Genomic DNA, 17,933 nt, shown 5'->3' on the forward strand with positions numbered 1-17,933 from the left:
CGATTTTGCAGCATTTGCAAGGAAAATTACACGATTACTTTCAAAAAGAAAATCAAAATGTGAAAAATAATAACTCGCAGGCCAGATTTAACAACTGGGGAGGGTTAATGAAAGTGTCTCTACATGTTACACATTTAGCCAGGAAAACATCAGAATATGTACTTGCCAATGATCACTGATTAATCTGCCCAATATTTAACTGATTGAGTAGTTTTTCATCTTTTTCCAACAATATTCACTCTACGGTGCCATAAAACTAACAAGAAATCTTCACATTTTCCATAAAAAATTCTTGAAACGAGTAACTGATTATCAAAAACGTTGCAGATCAATTTTCTGTTGATCGACTAAATCGATCAATACATATTGCTTCAGCTCCACACATAATTTAAGTGTAATATTTATAAATGGCATGCTCTGGCTCTGGCCATTTTTGGGGATTTTTACCCTTCTCCCTTTAGAGAGTGTGCATATCACTGGCCTCAGTGTGTGTTTGGCTTTTTCATCACCTTTATGAACTGTACCACACTATGCAGCTGCTGCTTTCTCTCCTAAAGTTAATATTCATGCTGTTGACATCAGCAGCTTCCATGACTGTCAATGAGAATCTTGTGCAAATGTATGAACCTTGAGCCAATGAATAAGTTATGTGGACAAAATAAAATAGCCCATAAGAATGACAAAAGACAACACCAGTTTGACACTACAGAACTTTACTTGAATTTGATCCAAGTTCATTGTCTATACAGGGTATATTTACAAGATCTGAAATCAGGGAAGGGCAAAAACAGAAAAAAAACAAACACTAGATACAACTGAGGTATTAGCTAAAAGCATTTACAGGTATGTAATTTACTAGTAAATATCAATGATAAACAGTTAGAGATGCAGTGTCTTCTGCTTAAAAAACATCTTTTTATATCACAACATGAGGTAGGAGAACAGTGTCTCGATTCATGCAAGAACAAAAGTCTCATCACACTGTAGTATTGGCAACGTAGTATGCAATGGTCATACACAGACACTGTGTTTCATGTTTCAGAACAGCACTGAGGGGGGAAAGGGTTCTTTTTAGCAAAGCCATGAATATTTTTTTCATTTATAACAGGATGTGTATAAATTAAAATGTGGTGTACCTTTTCTTAGTAACTAGTGATCTGTGTGATCAATCACCAATACAGCCCTATTTCCTACTTCTCCCACAAGGACATAGAATAATTACTTGCTCAAAGTTATTTGCCCAACTACCAGGCATACCACCTCCAACTGTTCAAAGGTCACCCTGGACTTGTTTACTAGTTTTCTTCACATAGCCAGGAGGCAATGGGTATGTAAATCCTAGATTCAAATGTGTTTGCATTGTAAAACTTTGCGCCTTTCACATTGTGTTCATCGGTTGCGCAAACTTTACACCTGTAAAAATTCTGCACAAAGCACATCCATGTCATAACACTGCAAAATGCAAAAAGGCCCAGCACACCGTGTTGTTCTTCTCCCCTTTCGTTTACATTTAGTCCTTTTTTCATTATGGTGTACAATTAGCTAAACAACACCCCCTTGTGTATAAAATGCAAATTACACAGAAAGTGATAAGTTATCTGCTAATATGATTTATTCAAAGTTTTTTTTTGTTCTGTTAAAGAGGCAATTATATCAATAAAAACTAATACTGATTATCTTTTGAGTGATGTTAACACATCCAGATAAGGATTATATGATCAGAATCAGAAAACATAACTAAACATCCAGAGCTAAATGAGCGAGTTTTTCTTTCCCTTTTCAAAGCTGCTGTGCTTCAGTCAGACATGGGAGGCTAAGACACACACACACACACACACACACACACACACACACACACACACACACACACACACACACACACACACACACACACACACACACAATTTCCAAATCAAATTAGGCTACATTTTATGCATTTTATGTTCATAAACTGATTTTATATTTAGCCAACCTCTAAACCAATAATGATATAAAACTTGCACATGTTTAATGTTCATGCATATGAGCCGTCTCAAAAGTTTGTGCGTTACGCAGAGGGAAAAGATCTTTTTTTTTTTTTTTTAACAATGAACAGACTGATAGAGTGGCCCAGTGACACAAAACATAGGGGGTAGCAAAACATGCAAAAAAAAACAAAAACAAAAACAAAAAAACAAACATTTTTTGTTTTCTTTTTTTCCAAAATGCATTTCTTTAACAAATGTTTTGTTTTCAATTTAGCTCAGGGGAGGGGGTTTAACTGGGAAAAGCTCATTACATCACACGTTAAACAGTTCGTCAAGATGAAATCCACAAAAAAACAAATGCATCAGTTCAGAAAGGGGGAAAGTGTGTAAGAAAGTATCATTTTCCTATTTTGCCTTTGTCCTGCATCATGTCTCAGTAAACCATGCGTTTCAATCCCCCACATCAACTCGACTAAAGTCAAGTTCTGATATCTGCAAAGATCACTTCTTAAAAAAAGAAAGCAAAAAACATCTGACGCCTTAGTTCTGGTCCAATTTATATAACCTTTTGAAGATTTTTCATATAAGAACAGTTAATATATTAATGACTACTGTATTTACAAAGTGAATATAAATCTTTAGTTAATACGTTAAATATTTTCTTTCATAATTTCAATAAAGGTTTAAATGGAACAACAGTAGAGTGTACATTTGCAGCATGGGTTTGATTTTACTGGCTTTCACCTGCACCTGCATTTATGACTATCAACAAACCATAACTGTACTCTGCCCGGTCTTTAAGGTCTGTTATTGTAAAGGGAAGCTGTGTAAGAAAATCTGCATTCAACAGGATGGAGCACAGTGGAATGTCTATCAATTTGCATTTATAGCAGATGCATAAAAAAAGCTCAGAGTTTAGCTGAGGCCGATCCCCTTCTGTTTTTAAACAATTATTTACACACACTCACACTCGCTTACAGGGATCTCCTTAGTGGCAATAAAAAGCGCTTTTGCCTGGCAACTGACACAATAAAAGTCCTCTCTTCCTCTGGCTGAACGTCTGCTCGCTCTCCTGGGCATCTACAAACACTGCACACCCCCAGCTGATCTGACACTGGAGATGGATGGACGGGTATGTGTGAGTGAGTGGCGGCCGTATTGTGGGAGAGGAGGGAGAGAGTTGAGAGATGGGGGATCCTGTACAGTCTCACCCGAGGGTGGGCAGAGGCCCCCACGCAACAACAGCTGCCCCCATTCTGACGGCACAAAACAAAAAGGGTTCCCTCAGTACCTCCGGCGTCTGGGCCACCCAGCCTGCCGCGGGGAAGAGCGCACCAGTCCCCCAAGCGCTCCCCTCAATCCTCGCCTCCCCTCTCTTCCTCTTCCTGCCCGGTGCTGTTTGTTCAGCCAGGCAGAATAACGTGAAGCAGGGGCCGGACCAGAGGCCCAAACCACCCTAGACTAACTGCTTTCACCTGCGACCCACATTCTTAGATGCTGCTCTGACAAACAGGGTGGGGATAAAACTGTCTGCAAACAATGAAGTCAAATTATACAAAAAAGAAGCCCAGAAAACAGGGACAGACTGGTGCTTTGATCATCTGCTGGGAACGCTGGACCATTGTTCTGCCTGAAAGCCTGGACTGCGCTGACACACTTGAGTGTGTGCGGGCATGCAAGGATGTCGTATGTATTATGGTACCACTGTGCAGCTAGCACAAATGTGACACTCTGCCTTTCTTCTTTCTTAGAAAAGCTACACCAGCTCAACCGGCCCCCGTGTCCAGACACATTCCTTTCCCAGGGGATACTGGGGGAGGAGAGCGCGTTAAGTGCATAACACTGCTCGTGAGCTTCTTCATGCCAAGCCTGAAAACAGCACAGAGTTTCCTGTCTAGCCCAAAGTGGGTGAAAAACAAGCGTTGAGGAGTTTTCCAGCAGAGGGCTATGGTGCTATCATACAGCGGAGGAAGGTGTGAGGCCTCATGTGAAGGGGTGGGGTGGGGGGTCAGAGAGACACAGGGCAGCTGGTGGATCAACCGACAGACTGTTTGGTCTAAGACAGGAGAGTCCAGGTGCTGCCCAGCAGAGTGAAGAGGGTAAACTAGTCTGTGTAAGGAGCAGCTGGGGTCCAGGCCAGACGGTTTTCTAGCTAGCTACCTTGTGGGGGTCACACTCAAAACACTCATTTCAAGTTCATGGTCACTATTGGCATATTTTCATGAGGTTTTACGACATCCGTCTTTTTTTGTATAGCAAAGGTCTTTCTCCTCCATATAGATTTGATGTTTTTAACACGTTAATACACTTTTTTTCTGTGTCTTTTTGATAAGGAGCAAGAAAAAACAATTGAAATGTCCATGCAGTTTCCTGCAGTCGCTGGTACTTGAGAGCTGGGGCTATACGTACAGAAAAACGGAGAAGGGGCACGCAACCAGGCGCCATATTGTGTCCGTGGGCACCAGTTGCTGTGCCAGGTAGTAGCATGAAGTGACGTCTCCAAGTAATTAGCTCCAGAATCCAGAGAGAGCGAGGAGGGTTGGAAGAGGAGGGTGACAACCATGGGGGAGAAAACAAAATAGTGATGGGTTGAGTTGGTCTAAACGGGACCGAACTCCTGTCTGTGAAGCAGCTGCTTGTTCAGTAAAAATCATAAATTAAATCAAAACATACATGCCCAAAAAAAATCTTTAAATACTGCTTAAAGAGAGGAGAGGGGAGCAAAAGAACAAGTAATAAAAAAAAAACACAACGAAAAATCTTTCTTTTAAGTGATGTTAAATTACAAAAACAAAAGTCAGTCCTACGTTGAAATAAAAGGGAAGGGCAAGATGCAAACTTAAAAAAAACAGCCCGAGGAGATGTGAAGCTCCTTTCTGCTTCAGGCTGATGTGTTTGTGTCTGTAAAGTTGGCGGGTGATTGGGAGAGGAATGAGGGAGGGAGGTGCCTGGAGGGGTGGCAGTTACTTCTGGCCAGCCGCTGGGGCCTCTGAGAAAGAGGAAGAGGAGGAGGAGGGTGGGGAGTGGGCGTTAGGGGGTCCGGTAGAAGGAGTAGGAGGAGGAGAGGGGCTGCCTCCCACCGTGCCAGACTGGGCCATCTGCTGCTTGAGCTGGGTGATTGTGCGCTCCAGCTTTTCCCGTGCCTCCCGCTCCCTGCGCAGCTCCTCCTGTAGCTCCTGCCGGTCCGCCTCCGCCTGCTCCAGCCTCTGACGCAGCTCCGACAACTGAGTGGACACAGCAAGAAAGAGACAGACATGAGGTCAACTTGTGCCTACAGCAAATTAGAAGGCGTTTAGTCCAACACATTATCACATTTAACAACAGTCTGTCACAAGTCATGGTGTGTAGTTCTAGATGTATTAAACGATTCTGTGATGACTAGGAAAGATTCAGCTTTGCACAATACAAAACTCCATTAAGATTTTCAGAGATTTTTTCCTCTGAAAAAGGCTTCTGTTCCTATGAGAAACTCATAAAAAACAGGAAAACATGTACACAAACCAAAAGCGTACACACAGCTGAAAAGCATTTAGCTGGTAGGCTATAATCATAATGCAGCAAAGTATAGCACCTAGGCTATCAATTGGTGTTGTGACTGCAGACAAAACCTGTTTGGAGAAACCCTAACCCTCATTGTTTGTTGATCTGTCAGCCATCAGTGGTCACATTTTGATGCTCAGCCAGACTCTGACTTTACCTTGTTTACTACAGCCTACTGTCATGGCCAGTGTGCTGTCAGTCAAACAGACACCTGTGACTGACAGATTCACTGCTATGTTTTTACTCTGACTTTGAAAAGTGATAAATGACTTCACACCGTGCCTAGTTTCAGGCCAGCACTAATCTCACAACCACGCAAACATATGCACACCCCCTTTCCTAGCTGGCAGACATCCTGAGTTTGATGCCAAGGGGAGTGGGGTGGGGGGCAGGAGGAGCTGGAGTTCAACAACAGACAGGAGGGGGATACTGCAGCCCTGAGCTGAGGCCAACAAAACAGAACCTATTTCAAGATTAAGTCCAGTGGAAACCTAAACAAAGGCTCTGAGACTGTGCGTTTATGTGTGCTTTTCACAGCATAGTGATTCACATAGGACATACATGGATACAAAATGATTTAGTTGCGAAACTCTGTCACAGAACAGCACCACATCTGCGGATGTCAGAAAACCCTCTCCACTAGCCTTAGAGGAAATACGTGGGTGACGACTATGCGATCTCAAGAGTTCTTCACCGTTATCTGATGGGAAAATCAGAGCTGAAAATATTTCTAACATTTATTCAACACCCACTGGTCCAAGCATACTGCTGGTATTTGCTGAGTGCTGACCTGCAATTCAAAGAAATTACCAAGGACAAAGATTCATATGGTGACATTAGATGATGTTGTTTATCTCACCCAGTTGTCTCAGTGTGCTGTGTTACAAAGCAAATTGTCATATCTTTTCAGCAACGTCACAAAGGCAAATTCTTGCATAATAGTTTGAAAAAATTGAATGAATTGGTTGTAAATGCTTAGAAAATGCAGGCAAGAATTTACAAGTGGAGTGCTGCACTGATGCTTCCCTGATTTGAGTTTCCCACCGGAGCGTAGCATCATAATGTCTGAGATAAAAATGGCATGATGTCAAGCGATGCAAGCCAATGTGCAAACTGTATATATCACTGTATATGTGATTCACTCAGACGGTTTCCAATTGCCCAGATCAGTGCTGCGCATGTGTGTGTTCCCACCATACCTGTGCAGTGTAGTGGGCCTCTTGCTGGCGTTGTGCCCCCGGCTCGCAGGCACAGGCCTGCTGTCGGAGCTGCTCCAGACGGGTCTCCAGCTCCAGTTGTTCCTGGCGGGCCTGACTGAGCTGCCGCGCCTGCTCACTGTGCACCGCCTCCAGCTCGCAGCGCAGCTCCCGCTGCTCGGCGCTCAGCTCCCGTAGCCGTGCCGCCTCGCCCCCGCGCAACGCCTCCAGCTCCTGGAGACACAGAAACTAAGTCAAGGGAAATAACAATAATAATGTGATACTTCACTGACCCCTGAAGAGAAAAATGCTTTACATTTCAGGCCCTCCACAGGGAGGTCAGATGTTTGATACCACAAGGGACATGAATGCAGGCTTCTGCTGCTTATGCAGCCCTGCTGCCTAAATTCAGACAGAATCCAAAACTGTGTGTGTGACCTCTGACCTTAAACACATTCAGTGGGATTACGGATGTAGTCAAGGGCAAAAAAAGACAAAAGTAGAGAACGAGGACAGACTACAAAATGAAAGTGTTGTATGTATGTATGTATATCTAGTGAAAAACAGTACAATTTGCTTACATTTTATTCTGTCAGACATTTTGTAACTAATATTTTCTAATGGTGAATATCTAATTTTAGAATACAAATGCAATTCTCTCCACTTTCCATCTGAGGGGTTTAAACTCAGCAGTAGATGTGAACTTCACTATAATGTAGGTCAACTCTATTACCATACATCTAAACTGAAATCAAAGTTGAGTGTTTTAATAATATGCAATATGTTCTATATTAGTGAAGCATTGTAATTTACATTAAGTGGGGTGCTGACTTGTTTTACAAATTGCAGAACCATCTGATACCAACAGCTACCAACGTTTTGACAGAATGGGCTTTTTTTTCAGGCGATAGGAGGGAGAAATGGAGGGGTTGGTGGAAGGTGAACATCACCTCCCCATTTACGTCAAGGACACTTTTAATAGGCGAGGACAGTTATGGTCTAGTCGAGGGCTCATTAATCTTGGTCTTTGTTCTTTCCAACCACCGACTCACCATTTCCAGCTGCAGCTGCTTGTGCAGGGTGGAGTTGAGTTTCTCCTGCTGCCTGCTGTACATCTGCATGATCTCCACAACAATCCTGTCCTTGTCGTCCTCCAGCCCCCCCACCACCACTGCAGCACTCGTGGCAGAGCTTGTGTCCTTAGACGCTACTTCCGTTACCGGCGACAACAACGACGCAGGGAGAGGAGGAGGGGTGTGGGCGGGGTTCTGGGTGGCTTTCTTGCAGCTCTGGCTGCTTGTCTCCATGGAAACTGCCTGGGTTTGGCATTCCCGCTCGGTGGCCGAGGCAGCAGCAGCACGTTGGGATTTGGCCTCCTCGGCGCCAGCAGAGACGGGAGGCGACGCATGAAGATCTGAGAAGGGAAGAAGAGGAGGATGAAGGAAGGAGTTACAAAAAAAAAAAAGAGAGAGAGGAGGTGGTTGAAAGACAGGAAGTGCGAGCCGAGCTGGTGTACACTCCCGCCTACGCTTAGTAACACCCTCACACAACCTCATAGAAGCTCACACCTCTTTCTCAGCATGAGCGCACACACAAGCACAAGCATGGCATGGCAACAGCCAAAGAACGAAACACACACACACACACAAGCAAATTCTCTGCGTGAGAGAGAGAATAGAAAGAAATAAAGGGCCTTGTGTGGGAGCTGCACCACTCTGCGTGGGTTCCTCCTCTGTTCACACTCTGGCCTGTTCCTTCACTGTGGCCTTTGAGGTGTACATCATGGGAAAAACATCAAACGGGTGGTGCCACACTCTCACACACAGACACATGTGCACAGATGCTGCAGTGGGACATGTGTAGGCTAGTAAAGACGGATGGTTTGAAGTTATAAGCTCACAGACGGAGAGTGATGAAATTGTGAAAGAGAGGGACACAGAGCATGAGAATGGTGGGTTGTTTACCAGCCTAATGTATTCACCCAGTATGTGTGTGACAGGAAGCAGCATGCTCTGTACACAGCATGTCTGGCACTGGAGAGACACTCACTTACTGACTCCAGCAGGTTTGCGCATGTGCGTACACACACACACGAAAAACCACATAGATGCTCTGCACAATGCGCACATACACACACACGCACGCACGCACGCACGCACGCACGCACGCACACGATAGTGAAAGCACACAAATAACAGGAGTGGGTCATTTGGTGGTGGTTAGAAAAAGAAATAAGCAGGGGTGGGAGAGAGTGAAAGGCACACAGACTGACTGGGAGAGGAAAGCATTCAATGAAAAGAAAAAAAGAGGAGAAGGCAGAGGAGGAGGAGGAGGAGGAGGGGAAACAGTGACAGCAGACTGTGAGGGAGGCATAGATGAGGGGAGCCAGAGTAGAAAGAGACAAGGATGGATGAATGGATGGATGGAAGAGGAAGTGCAGGAGCAGACGGAGGATGGACTCAGTGAGGATGTGAAGATAGCTGCCAGGAAAAAGAGAGGCTGGATGGAGGGAAGAGGCAGATTGGATGGAGAAGAAAAAGGGGGAGCAAAATGCCTGGGAGATATGAGAGAGACAGCCTGGCAGTCAGACGTGGCGTAATAATGGCAGACAGAAACCATTCCTCTGATTCACCCTCTCGCTCTCTCTATACAGTACACACACATCAAATTAATGCAGGCTTAATATACACACTTTAAAGTGCACATAAAAACACACCCAGTGCAGAGAGGAGGTCACTGCCATTTCCACCCCTTGTTCATCAATAGTGAGGTGCCACCAGAGTCTTTATGTGAAGGTCAATGCATGATTATGTGCATTGCTGCAGGCTGCAATGTTAAGCGTGTGTGCGTGCGTGCGTGTGTGTGTTGGATGGTAGCTTACTGCAGGTTGTATGTTTACAGTAAGCATGTGACTCTTCCTTTGAGTGTGTTACATGTTTTGCATGTGTGTTATGTTGTTCGTATGTAAAGCACTTACGCATGCTGTATGTGTGTCATGTATTTATAGTACGCATGTGTGAGGCATGTTTGTGTGTCTAATGTACATACAGCACACACAGGAGCATTAAATGTTATTATTCAATAATAACATTTAATGACCAAATCTGGTTGTTTATGGAAATTCTTTCATCTGAAATTGGTTCTAATATCAAATTGAGTTTCTGTAACATTTGTAATCCCCATTATTTATCATTTATCAAGCACTGTATTAACACTTAATAAATAATAAATGTTTAATAACACACTATCATGCAGCTGTACCCACTGAACATCTTAAGTGTTTATTAATGTACAACATGTGAAAGCAATTTATATAGAACTATGTTGTCATTCATTATCTGTTCATACTGCCCAAGGAGTTATAGTTGACAATTTATTAAATGCTTATACTGCTTACAAATGCTGAATATGGGGTATTAACGTAAAGTGCTAGCAGAGTTTAAAACAAGTACTGGATGAATATATATGACTAAATAAATGGTTTACACAGACTATAGCCTGACTATAGCCTGCGTGCACATTCAATAAATGTCTCTCTCAGTGTATAGCGTGTTGGGTCAATGCAAGTGTGTATCATTACTGACCCATGGGTGGCTCGTCGTGGCCCAGCACTCTGCGGCTGTAGTGGTGCTTGAGCAGCGCTCCGAACACCTCAGGGCTCATCTCCGCCTCCCTCCGTAGAGACACGTTGGGAGCCACCATTTTATCGTATGTGTACAGGTAGTAACTGGGAGAGAAACACAGATAAAGAGAGAAGATATTTCAACACTGACCTGAGTTCAGATGCAGGTAAATCTTTACGAATGTTAACCCGAAACAAAAAAACTGAACATGCAATAGCATTGACAAGCAATATTAATACTAATTCATTTAATTTCATTTTTTTTTCCAGTTAATTAACTATGTGCTGAATCAACTTCTGTTTTGTCATTGGTTTAATTATTCTAGTCATAATGATAGCTGTGTCACCTTTCACATACTTCTCCCTTTGTAGTAAAGATCATAAAATGTTACAAGTTATGGACTTTGCAATGCCGATATACATAAAGCAACATATACTCCTGCAGTAAATTGTATGGCCCCTTTACCTCTACAGCAATAAAACACAGCTGAATCAGAGTACTAGGACAACAGTCATTTGGTGGCTGTTTTAGCCTACAGCAACTGCACCATCTGAAGACAGGAGTTGAAAACACAGCGTGGAATATGGATATTTCTTATCATGTGTTTACAGGATCTCAGCCTAAACAGACCTTCGGCTTATCACAAATGTCCAGGTAGTGGGCACAACTGAGAGGGAGATAGTGCCTGGAGATGCACTGAAGTCACTGAGCCAACACTATCTGTCTATTCCTGGCTGCATGGTGTGGAGGGAGGGAGGGAGGAGAAAGAAATAGAAAGAGACAGAGACAGAGACAGAGATAGAGGAGAGGAGAGGAGAGGAGAGGAGAGGAGAGGAGAGGAGAGGAGAGGAGAGGAGCTCTGAACCCCTCCCCCACCAACAGTCCCCTCTAGACAGAGCTGGAGCTGAAGCTGTGAACTAGGTTAAGCATGACAGCTCAGTGGGACTCTGCCTGAAAAACTACAGCACGACCAACCACTCCTTGCCTTCTCTCCTCTGGATGGAAACGCAGCACTGCCTGCTCGCCTGACTGGGAATCTGAAACCCCTTCACATGAAACGCCTAAGATGTGATTGAATAATGTAGGCCTGCCTCGTATTTGACAAGTGTACTGCTAATGGATGTTGGTTGTAACCAAAATACGACATTAAGTGCCATGGATGTCTAGCACGACGCTTGGCTGTAGCAGTTCATTGATACTAGCGCTTCAATGCAAAAGGCATGCGCTAAACTGGTCTGCGCAAGTCCTGACCAGTTTGAGCATGCAGCAGTCATGTGATGCTGGTAGGTGACCAGAACTCCAATCCTGCCAGTTTGTCTGGCCTGACGTCAGTTAACCATCTAATTCCATGTTTTAATCTGGGTCAAATTACTGATTTATTAGTCCAAACACAGTCTGGAGAGGAAATGAGGGAGGAAAAGGGAATGAGGGAGGGAGAGGAATGGCACATGCGAGGAAGGCTAGAGGACAAACAGGGAACGGAGCAGAAGAGGAAGTACAGTACCAACAAACTGGGGATCAGAATTTAATTTACTGAGAAAGCAACTGAAATCAGAGTGAAACTTAACATTACTTTGGTAATTACAGAGGTAGCAGGCTTAAAAAGAAAACACCAGGCCAACTTAAATAGCTTCAGGTATTGATTGATGCTTTTTTTAGCTGGCCAATGGCCAAACCGCTCACCAGCCAAAACAGTATTTTAAACAACTTGCGCTGTTAATGCGTCCAGGAACAACAAATACTAAAAGTTGACTTTAAACAAAAAACACAAACAACTTAAATGTAGCTATTGTGTTAAAAGATCCTCTTCTTACAACAAATCAGTCAAATTCACACTTTTCCAGAAATACACATAGGATATGTGCACTACATATCCTAATAACAACAACAACAAAAAACTAGAGCTGCAACAATAAATTGATCAACAGAAAATTAACCACCTACTATTCTGATAATTGGTTAATGGTTTGAATCATTTCTCAAGTAAAAATGCCAAAGATTGCCTGGTTTCAGATTCTCAAAGGTGATGATTTGTTCTATATCTGTAACTTGAATATTTTCAAGTTTTGAACTGTTTGTAGGACAACACAAAACTTTTGAAGACACTATCTTAGATCCTGAGAACATGTAATGTACATTTTGTCACTATCTTTTAACAATCAATTGAAATAGTAACCCATGGACGAATCCATAATGACAACATCCTTTGGCTCCAACTCTAAAATGGTGTGTTAGTGTTGGTTAATTACAGTAATAAGGTGCAGTACCTGGGATGGACCAGGGTGGGGTGTCCTGGCTCCTCCTTGATGTCCGAGAAAAGACGGTTAAACACCAGAGTGGGTGGAGATGTTTTCCCCTGTGAAAAACCACACACACATACAGACACATACATAAATATCACACACCACAGCAACATTGTCTTATAAGATATTGTGTTACGGTAACAAAGGCACAGAATGGCATCCTCTATCCTCATTTATTGATCTTTGCATATGAATCACAATGGCAATCAGATGCATGCCCGCCCGCCCGCCCGCCCGCCCGCCCGCCCGCGCGCGCGCGCACACACACACACACACACACACACACACACACACACACACACACACACACACACACACACACACACGAACACGAACACATGAACACATGAACACATGAACACATGAACACATGGAGGGACGCAGCAGGAAGAGAAGGGAATGTGCTGTACTGCATATAACGCTCTTGGAGACATAATCTAATAAAGCTAATATATGCATGCATACATGTGGATGAGGGATCATCCATCAGGCATCAGCTGAGAGAGAGAGTGTGTGTGTGTGTGTGTAGGTGTGCACGGGTTGGAGAAAAAAGATAATCATGATAAAATGTGGGTGTGTGTGTGTGTGTGCTGCAATAGGGGGAGGTGAAGAGCAAAGCCTTTCAGCAGCTGTATTTCCAGACAGGTCAGGAGAAGCGTGCCGCTATGTATGGGTGAACAGGGGGTGTGTCTGTCAGTCAGGGTGGGGGTGGTGACCCTGAGAGCTGAACTGTGTGTAGAGGAGGGGGAGGGGGAAGAGACAAGGGGATGTTGGAGCGGCAGGAGGTGATGGGAGAGATGGGGTGGATGGGTGGATACGGGGAGGGAGCCAAACGACTGACCTTTCTCGCAGGGTCACCGTCGGCCAACTTGCTGTTGGGGGAGCACAGATCTGCAGAGGATTTCCTCACCTGGCTCTCCTCCTCCTCCACTGCCTTCTGAAACAGAGAAAGAGATGGCGGTTAAAGAGACAGACGAAAACACGCCAAGGTTAAACACAGCCGAGAAAGAGAAAATCGAGTGCAGCATATAATATATTTGCAAGAATACGCTGAACAATTCAAATGATGCACACACTCTGTGAGGGAGCGTGGGAACAAGAGGAAGAAAGTGGTAAGAAAAAAAAAAAAAAACAACTGGCACCAAGGTCATAGAGGGGAAAGATAGAGACAAATGGCATTTAAACGATAGGAAATAGAGACAAATGACAACTGAGAGATAGAAAATGGAGACAAATGGCATTAAAAGTGAGCCACGAGAGTGAGCTATGGGCCCAAGTCGACCGTGATACAGTGTCAGAGAAAATGAAGGCAGCAGGAAAATGGATTAGCTAAGAGTAGAGCCTGAATGAGCCCACTGAGAAAATCGTATGAATAAAACACAAGAAAAGCCAAGCCTATAGTCAGCATGGCTACAACATGGCCTGTGATTCATTGGTATACATGCAGCACGGTTGGAGTTAGACTTTTGCTCAATGTGAAGACATATTTTCTGTTGAATGTTTATGATTCATTGTGTCAGCCTCGTACACTCTGAGCCATGTGTGTTCAGTAAATACTGCTGGCGCTGTCTCTAGTTGTGTATCCATGTGTGTCTGAGTCTGTGTGTGTGTGTGTGTTATTTTGAGCAAATCCAGGACACGCTCAGTGAGAGGCCACGAGCTGATGGAGTTGATGCTTATCTGCGGCAGACAGGCCTGACACTACACACAGGCGGCCTGCAGTTCACACACACACTTTCAACTGAACTGACAGGTAGCACAGGCACCAGAGGAGCAAGACTTTCCAACAGCGCAATATGAACTAGGTAGGTAGCCCACAGCAACAGACAGAGAAATGGAGGAAGGAGGTATAGAGTGGAGAGAAGGTAGGAGGAGAAGAAGGCACAAGAAAACAGCAAAGGGAGGAAGAGAAGGAATTCATTGAGGAGAAAAGTGCAAAAGCAGAGAGCAGAAGGAAGGGCTAAAGTGAGATAGAGGTAGTGGAAAGCATCAATAATTGACTTACAAGCCTTTTAAAGCCATCTATAAACGTTTATCCACAGAATGCACACACAGTGTCGGACATAATAAACAGAGAGCCGTTTATCAGCTGAACATAAAGATTTCCCTCTGCACTGCATTGGCTAAGACACACTGTCATTGCCAGAGCTTAACAGCCTTAGAACAATACAGCCAAATTACTGTGACAGCTAGGTATTAGCCACCTAACATTCATATTAGGTACTAGCCTAGCAGCAGCTTTATTTAGCAGAATTAGCCAATATTATTTCCATAAATCCTAATAATTCACTTACATCTCATAAATAAATTTATTATCATTTTATTTTCTAATTGTATATTTCATTTATTGACCATAACTGCCCTGCTTGAAGACCAATGCATGGAGGCAACAACTTCACACACACAAAGTCAAAACTTCAATAGCTTTATAGCAATAGTTCAACATTTATGGGAATTAGAAAAATTATTCACGGTTTCACTCATTTCTGTTTTATATCTTCACATTAGGTTATGGACAACTGTAAGGGACGCTTTTCACTCATCCATGAGATTTCGAGAGAATTATCTATCAATCAAGTAATCCAAAAAAGATTAAGTAATGAATAAAAATAAATGTTTGTTTCAGTTGTACTCATAATTTTCCTGTAACTCCCTCCCCAACCACAAATGTCTGTTTTGATGTTTTTGTATTTAACAAATGAGGTACGTGTTAATAGGTGTGCCTTAAGAGGTGTTAGCAGTTGTATTTATGTACTTTGGACAGAGCGCAGGTAGCCTTTTCTCCCTGCCTGCAGTCTTTATGCTTTTACTTTAAGCTAAACACGTCCTGGTTGCAGCTCTGAACTTAACACACAAACATGAGAATATTATACAAGTAAAAAAAACCCTACTACTAGTCCCTATTTGTGTGGGTGTGTGAATTCACGTTTACTGTATGTATTTATGTACGGGATAGTCCCTTATTTACAAGGACATGGATGAATGAGTGTGTGCATGCAAATGTAATAATGCGTTGCCAGGTGCGTGTGTGTGTGTGTGTGTGTGTGTGTATAGAAGGGGGCTCGTCTGTTTACGAGCGCTTGTGGTTGGTGTTTTGTCCTTTTTTTCTCCAGAAGGCAGCACTGCAGCACTGAAGAGGAGGGAAGGAGGGGGGGGCGAGCAAGGGTGGGAGGTAGTGAAGGGGAGGCAGAGAGAGAGAGAGAGAGAGAGAGAGAGAGAGATGATGGGACAGTGCAAAGATAGAGAGAAGGTTGAATTGACAAAAACGACAATAAACCCACTGCAGTGGTGTGGAGGCAAGCTGGGTCCTCACTAGCTGGATTCCCTCCAATATCAAGGTTGCCTGAATAGGTGTGTGTGGGTGTAGGTGTGTGTGTGTTGATGGCACCCGCTTCTACATTCCCCTGATCTAAAATCTTTCACACACTGCACAAGTGTGTGTGTCTGTGTGTGTAAGACAAACACAGACAGATGGAGAATATGGGGCCAAACTGACATTAACACCAGGTCATCCAGAGGTCTTTCATCTGCTGATCAGCTGATGAGACAAGTGACAGCTCATTAAAAGGCTGGTCTGTGTGTGTGGGTGGTGTGTGAGTATGTGCGCATGTGTGTGTGCAAGGTAGAGAGAGCACAAGAAAGAAATTGTGAGATTGTGTTGGTTCATGTGTGTACAAAACAATTTGAATGCTTATGCGTGTCTGTGTGTGTGTGTGTGTGTGTATCTACATATAAAACCTACATACATGTACAGCATGTGTGTGTTCCACTAATGGCTGCTTGTGTCTCCCCCTGCAATTCCTGTGTACCTGACAGTTGACAGCTTAAAGCCCACCGCCCACCGTGCGCACACACACACACACACACACACACACACACACACACACACACACACACACACACACACACACACACACACACACCTGCTCATTATTCCTTCTGCTCTGCAGTCTCTATTCATTAATGAATGTGTGCAGGTGCAAACGTTTGCACTGTTCAACACAGCTGTTTTCTTCTTCGCCTGTCACCCATCTCTCTCTCTCTCTCTCTCTTGTCCAGTCCACCTATCCACCCCCCACCCCCTGCTTTATTAACACAAGCACAACGCTGCTACTCACCCCTATCTACAATAATGAAGCACCTCTCTTATCTGGGTGGCTTCTGTGACACGCACACACGCACACAGACAAATATACACACACGTACACAAACAGCCCCTAACCCCCTATGTCTTCAGCCCTTTGTCAGGCTGAAGCTCGCCTTATGACAATGTGGATTAGCATTCCACACACTCGCTGAGCTGAACTCTGCCCTGTTGTTCCTAATCACCAGCAGTCTGCCTGCTGTTGCAGACACACACACATACACACACCACTATACAGCTAGATGAAACATACTGCTCTAGACACACACAGGGCCATGTGAACTTTTACAATGACCCATTTCCAGAGCCTCAGTTTAGTCCCAAGACCATTAGCACACGTGACATTTTTACAGCAGACGCATTAATGGAGCAAAAAGTGTTTTCTGTGTGGGTGTGGGTGTGTGTGTGTGTGTGCGTGTGCGTAGCCTGAGTGCTGTTAAATCCAACAATAACAAGCGCCACTCTACTACACAGACATCCATGACTGTACATTACCATGCACAGTCTGGCAAACGCAGAGCTCCATCTATGCATCCCACTGCAAAAGCACCAACATCTCATTTACACCAGGAATACTTGTTACCTCGATTCTCTTTTTAGCTGGAAATTAGTAGCAAAGGGTCATTTGAAATGGAGGTTGACATTCTTGTGTAAGCTTCTGTGAACAGCAATCTAAGTGTCATTTCAAGCTTGCGTACTTTGCAATTAGATGAAAGGTTTTTTTTTCCAATTTGAAGCTAGAAATGAAAGTCCTCTCATAGCGTTAGAGTTCAGAATCTGCTGTGCTAGTGAAAGCACCACCATATCATTCATGCAGAGTTGATTTCTGATTGAGGTGAATGCTTTCAACTTCTCAAAACTTTGACAGATACCCAATTTCTTTGCAGCAGAAGACTTATAAGTGAGTCTCTTTTAGCTCTTGTCAGTCTCTGCTCATATCAAAGACAAGATGAGGAGTCTGGTTTCTTTTTTACTCTTAGTTTGACTTATATGTATCTAAGTCAAAGGCAGACACATCGACACACTGCCACACAGAGCACAAACACGTCTGAGGTCAAGCTTTCCTCCTTTCCTCTTTCTCTCCGCTCTAGTCACATGGACACTCCAGATGACTGCCGTCTCGGAGTATATACACCCCCCCATGGCTATAAATACACATG

At 43.7% G+C, this 17,933-nt stretch overlaps 1 protein-coding gene across 2 annotated transcripts in view; it reads right to left on the bottom strand.

Moving 5' to 3' along the window:
* Positions 1 to 692: 692 nt before the first annotated feature.
* skila (SKI-like proto-oncogene a) overlaps positions 693 to 17,933 on the bottom strand; it is a 35,526-nt gene continuing 18,285 nt past the window's right edge. The window contains exons 3-8 of one of the 2 annotated variants that reach the window (XM_041949119.1): positions 13,471 to 13,563; positions 12,594 to 12,682; positions 10,288 to 10,430; positions 7,756 to 8,117; positions 6,707 to 6,937; positions 693 to 5,191 (exon numbers count right to left, since the gene is read on the bottom strand). In XM_041949119.1, the coding sequence (XP_041805053.1) occupies positions 4,931 to 5,191; positions 6,707 to 6,937; positions 7,756 to 8,117; positions 10,288 to 10,430; positions 12,594 to 12,682; positions 13,471 to 13,563 (1,179 nt within the window). In that variant the 3' untranslated portion in view covers positions 693 to 4,930. Of the gene's footprint in view, positions 5,192 to 6,706; positions 6,938 to 7,755; positions 8,118 to 10,287; positions 10,431 to 12,593; positions 12,683 to 13,470; positions 13,567 to 17,933 lie in introns of both variants that reach the window. The other variant, XM_041949118.1, reaches the window with a different exon arrangement.

The sequence above is a fragment of the Chelmon rostratus genome, chromosome 12 (genome assembly GCF_017976325.1).
Source record: "Chelmon rostratus isolate fCheRos1 chromosome 12, fCheRos1.pri, whole genome shotgun sequence".
NCBI classification, from domain to species: Eukaryota; Metazoa; Chordata; class Actinopteri; order Chaetodontiformes; family Chaetodontidae; genus Chelmon; species Chelmon rostratus.